General features: G+C 39.2%; 1 protein-coding gene across 3 annotated transcripts in view; it reads right to left on the reverse strand.

Moving 5' to 3' along the window:
• LOC131216937 (Golgi SNAP receptor complex member 1-1) overlaps positions 1 to 3,981 on the reverse strand; it is a 46,527-nt gene extending 42,546 nt beyond the window's left edge. For all 3 annotated transcript variants that reach the window (XM_058211575.1, XM_058211576.1, XM_058211574.1), the window contains exon 1: positions 3,764 to 3,981. In XM_058211575.1, the coding sequence (XP_058067558.1) occupies positions 3,764 to 3,802 (39 nt within the window). In that variant the 5' untranslated portion in view covers positions 3,803 to 3,981. The remainder of the gene's footprint in view (positions 1 to 3,763) is intronic.
• Between the last annotated feature and the right edge of the window lie 2,019 nt (positions 3,982 to 6,000).

Here is a 6,000-nt window from a genome sequence, read left to right on the forward strand (position 1 = left end):
AACTTCCACAGTGTTGCGAATGGCCCGATTCGTGGAGGAGAGTCACAAACGAGGGATCATGTATGCTCTAGTAAGATGCAAGACCAATCCAGTTGGTAATGTTGTTGCTCAACCACCTAAGATTAAGGACGTTCTGTCCCAATTTCAGGATTTGGTCCCTAATGAACTACAAGGTGAGGTTCCACCCACAAGTAACATTCAGCATGCAATTGATTTGGTATTTGGAATACCATTACCAAATCTTCCAGCATATCCAGTTAACCCAACAGAGCATGCAGAGCTTCGCCAACAAGTGGAGGAATTGTTAATAAGGGGCTTCATTCGTGATAGCTTCAGCCCATGTGTCATGCCAGCATTGTTCACACCGAAGAAGGATGGCAGCTGGAGAATGTGTGTTGATAGTCGCGCCATCAACAAGATAATAGTAGAGTACCGCTTTCCCATTCCACGCCTAGATGAAATGCTGGACATGTTGGCGAATGGTAAAATCTTTCAAAGATTGATTTGGGAAGCGGGTACCACCAGATAAGAATTCATTCTCAAGATGAATGGAAAAATGCTTTCAAGACAAATAATGAATTGTATGAATGACTATTTATGCCTTTCGGCTTGATGAATGCCTAGCACGTTCATGCAGGTGATGATGCAAATTCTATGGCCATTCATTAGTAAGTTTGTCATCATGTTCTTCGATGATATCTTAATCTATAGCCGTTCACAAGAAGATCATTTGGATCATTTTCGCCTTACGCCACGAGAAACTCTACATCAATTTGAATAAGTGTACCTTCATGAGTTCAAGCATGGTTTTTCTGGGGTTTGACATTTCAGCAAAAGGCGTGAAGGCTAATTCAAAAAAGATAAGGGTCATTGTTGAATGGACTACTATAAATATTCATGAGGTTCGTAGTTTTCATGAGCTTGCTACGTTTTATCGAAGGTTTATTAGGAACTTTAGTTCCATCATGATGCCTATTACTGAATGCATCCATTTAAGTGGATTAAAGTAGCAACAAAAGCATTTCAAGAAATCAAGCAGAAAATGATAAAAGCTCCAGTTCTTAGACTTCCTTATTTCGAAAAAGCGCATGAAGTTGCCTGTGATGCATCCCATATAGGCATAGGTGTTCTTACCCAGAAAGGACATCCGGTGGCCTTTTTTAGTTAGAAACTCAATAAGGCACGAAAGAAGTATTCTACATACAATGTGAAGTTTTATGCTATTGTACAAGCTCTGAAGCATTGGTGTCATTACCTCATTCATTGAGAGCTTGTGCTCTTTTCTAATGACGAGGCATTACGTTACTTAAATTCTCAGAAAAAGTTGAGAGTTAGTCATGCTAAGTGGAGTGCTTATCTTCAAGAGTTCACATTCAACCTAAAACATCACGCCAGCATTAAAAATAAGGTAGCAAACACCCTCAGCCGAAAATCATACCCATTGTCTACCTTATCAGTTTCCATTATCAGGTTTCAAGAACTTAAACGGGATTATGCCGGATATGATGATTTTGGGAAGGTATTTTCAACACTCATTTCCGGCACAGACACCAAGTACCCAAGATATAGCTAGCACAATGGGTACTTATTCTTCGATATGAGGTTGTGCCTTTCTAAGAGTTCCTTGCGAAAGCTTGTTATACGAGAGCTTCATTCGGGTGGCCTACATGGTTACTTTGGTATCAATAAAACAACAACCTTGGTCGAGGACCGTTTCTACTAGCCAGATTGAAGAAAGATGTCGAGATGCTGTTCGTCAATGTCAAGCATGTCAACTGGGTAAAGGTAGCAAGCAGAATATGTCTTTATACACTATTACCTATGCTAGATGCTCCATGAGAAGACATCAATATCGATTTTGTCTTGGACTTGCCTAAGACTCAACGCGACTATGACTTTATTTATGTTGTGGTTGACAAGCTTTTGAAGATGGCTCATTTTATCCCTTATAAGAAGGCATCAGACATCATGCACATCACCAATGTTTTCTTTAAAGAGGTGGTTCATCTACATGGTGTTCCCAAAACTATTGTATTTGACTGTGATGTCAAGTTTATGAGCTACTTCTGACGCACCTTGTGGTCTAAGATGGGAAGTAAGTTAAAATTCTCAAGTGCTTATCATTCGCAAACAAATGGGTAGACTGAAGTTGTCAACCGTAGTATTGGGAATCTACTTCGATGTCTAGTTGGTAATCATATTAGCTCATGGGACATCGTGTTAGCACAAGCTGAGTTTTCTTATAACAGTTTTGTGAACCGCACTACAGGACTCTCTCCTTTCAAAATTGCAACAGGTATGTGATTGCAACAACCTATCGATTTAGTTCCACTTCCTAGTGCGACTCAATCGAGCCAAGATGTTGAAGCTTTTGCACTGCACAGCATGTTAAGGAGACACATGAAGAAATTAAGCAAAAGATCACCCTTAGAAATGAAAATTACGAGGGACATGCAGATGTTCGACAACATTCTGCACAATTCCAAGAAGGAGATAGAGTCATGGTGCAACTTAAGCCCTAGCAGTTTCCAACAGGCTCTTATACAAAGCTCCACTCTAGAAAGGCAAGTCCTTACCACATTTTGAAGATAATGATAATGCATACCTAATCGAGCTTCCTCCTAAAATGAAGATCAGCCCCATTTTTAATGGGAAAGACCTGACAATTTATCTTCGATATCACACAAACGAGAGCACGGAAGAACAAGCTATCCAAATACATGAGGTACCACAACAAATCAAAGAAATCATTGATGATGTGTTGGATGATCAAATAGTTTCCACACGCCAAAGAGGGTGTCAAAATTTTCTTGTCAAATGGAATGACCGACCAAGGTCCGACAACACATGGATTTTCAGCAAATGATTTCAAGTGCATCAACCCAAAACTCTATGAGGAGTACATTGCCATTAACTCAACGAAGCTGAATTTTTTCAAGCCAGGAGGAATTGATGCAATCGTCTGATATCCCACACGTGCACGCTCCATGCTCCGCACGTGTGTACCAGAAATGACCACTTTCCCTTTTTAGTCCATCACTACTTTCATTTTCTTTCAAATCTCTATATTAGGATATTTTCTTTTTTGCTTTCATATCTTTATATTAGGCAATGAGTAATTTTAGATTTTTTCTTAATTACAATGTTTTCTTATTTAGGCCGTTTCCTATTTTCTCATATATTAACTAGCTAGGAATTCTATCTTTAGATTCCGTAGCTTTTATGGCAGATTGTAAAGACTGATTATAAATAAGGCCTACGGCCTATGGAATACAACAACTTGGATGATATTCTCTTATTTTCCGCAATCTCTTTCTTTTCTTATTGATCTATTTGCTTCTCTTTCGGGGTTTGCATTAAATTCCCCCAAAAGAATCTCCCCCGTCAGATGAGCCAAGTCATCAGGCAGAATTCCCATTTAGACATGGGCAATTTGCTCTAAATGTCAATTTAACTGCCAATTTAGAGGCCACAATCAGATGCCTAGGATCGCCCAAAAGGGGACGTATCAGTCCACGCTCCATCCCACGGTGGGCCCACCAGATGAACGGCCTGTGTTACCGACAAGATGGGCCCCACCGGCACCTCTGAGACGGATAGGCGTCTTATCTCAATCCACCGTCGACGCCATTCCAGCATAATTTCCGATTGGGAATTTACAAATTCATCCATGGATTTGAAAACGTTTGAAATCAAATCAGATGCCAATTTCAATTCATCTACAGAGAGAAAAGAAAGGAATTTAAAAAGAAGAAGAAGGAACCTGATTTCGTAAGGAATCCCACGAGCCATGCGAATCCATGGACTCTAGCGGCTTCGTTTCTCAGATCTGAAGAGGCGAAGGAAATAGGAGGAGAGGTTTTCAGAGGGCGGAAATCCGAGAATTTCTTGCGTGCTAATGAAGAATGGCTGGCACCGCATCCGCCTCTGGGATTTTGGAGGGGGCTGCAAATGCTTTTTTTTTTTCTACTCTGGCAGAGTGTGATGGATGATACGCTGGCAGTTATATATCACTTTGAAATTCCATGCGTTGCATACAAGTAATTTAAATTAAGCCACCTACATGAGCAAAAAATTTCTCTTTAAAGCTCGTCTCCATATTTAGATTGCTGGGCATTTATTAGACGGTTGAAAATGAATAATATCAGATTTTGTTTTATCTAAGAAAACAAGTGTCCGCTAATCAGAGGTTAGGATTGTTCAACCAATTTGCTTTTTAGATCGTAACTAAGCGAGAGAGCGTTTCGCAATTTAATCGGTATTAGAGTTAGTATGCTCCAATCCACGTTTTCGAAGTGCCGGCGTATCAGCCGTTGCACTCAGCCAGAGTATCAAATAGCTGGTTATTGACATGTGGTACTGTTAGAATGCGCTCGGTGCGCGTAGTATGCAGAGTTACATGAAGCGGATTGCGTCCGACCCCGGTCGGACCTAGCAATGTCCGATCAGATCTGCGTGGGGCCCACCGTGATGTATCTGTTGATCCACACTGTCCATCCCCCTCAAAATTGAGGCAGATCCAATGCTATAGCGACCACCCCAAATAGGAAGCTTGGGTTGCATTAAATGCATAAAGATTAAATGCAAGAGTCACCTCTGGTATGGTCCACTAGAGCGTTGTATCTACCTAATTTTTTGGAATATATCTTAACATGATCTGAGAAAAGGGATGGACGGAGTGGATAGACAGATAAATCACGGTGGTCCCAACGCAGATCTGGTCCGACATTTCTAAATCCGACCGGGGTCGGACGCAATCGGCTTCCATAGTTACAAATCTCGGCGAATGTCTCGGGAGATTTTAAGTTCTTGACTTTTTTCTCACTAAAATATTGGGAAAATATAGCTGAAAATAAAATATTAAAGAATATCCTATAAATTAATAAATGACGATGATGAGATGATGATGATGAAATGATTTAAATTTTTAAATTTGAGGAGAAATGGATTTACTTAAAATTTTACGTGTGTGTGTATATATATATATATTTGATCCAAATCAGGAGAAATTAAAGCAGGTGAGATTTTGAAAATATCTTAACATTCTCCGATATAATGTTTCTGAATTTTCCGCGTTAGTATCAAGCTGTGCATACACATTTGAGCGATGGCGGCTTTGCGTGTTTATGGATGGGGTCGTTTCCATGTCCGCAGCCAATCGGATCCGTCCATCAATAGAGTTGCCAGTTGTGACTTTTTTCACTTATTAGAATCGAATGAGTGTCTCTATCAAATGAAGGCATTTTAAAATGGAGGGAATAATCCATTGATGAATTGACACAAGTGCTCTTATTACGCATGAATGGCGTGTAAGGGAAGGTCTATATGCATGGCTTAGCAAAGATCGTTACGTTACTTGATCAATTAATTGTCATACCGGCGATAATGCCCTCACTCTCTCAACTTTTACATCTTTAATTATGTTGGTGCAGCTGGAGTGTAATGTTGACTAAGTATAAGAGTGCATTTGATTTAGAATTACTAATAGACAAGTTAATAAAGTTAAAATACATTACCAATTTAAAAACATATAATCTTTAAAAGGTTGAGAGATTGTAAGATTCTTCAATTCAATGACTAATGGTAGATTTTGAGTACGGGCCTTAGTAAAAGAAAAGAAATGAGTCACTACATGCGGTCTTTATTTTACAAGATGTAATGAGTTTTTAGGAATTTAATAAAATTTCAACAATGATCCATCTAGTCGTGTTTCATTGAGTTTAACATTTTGGACAAGTAAAGAGAAGATGAACTACTCATAGCCTTCCTTCGCAGGGTTTAACACTTCTAGAAGGTAAAATAAAATAGAAAAATATTCCCTGCCTTACATCATAGGGCTTGAAACCCCGAGTAGGCAAAATAAAATAAAAAACAATTCTTAACCTTACTTTCCAGGATTTAAGACTCCTGGTCAGCAAAAATAAAGTAAGAAATGGTGAAGGTTGAAGAGATTATTGTAGAAAATAAAAAGAAATTGGAGTATATGTTGTTGATGTACTT

This window comes from Magnolia sinica, chromosome 10 (assembly GCF_029962835.1).
Source record: "Magnolia sinica isolate HGM2019 chromosome 10, MsV1, whole genome shotgun sequence".
Classification (NCBI taxonomy): domain Eukaryota; kingdom Viridiplantae; phylum Streptophyta; class Magnoliopsida; order Magnoliales; family Magnoliaceae; genus Magnolia; species Magnolia sinica.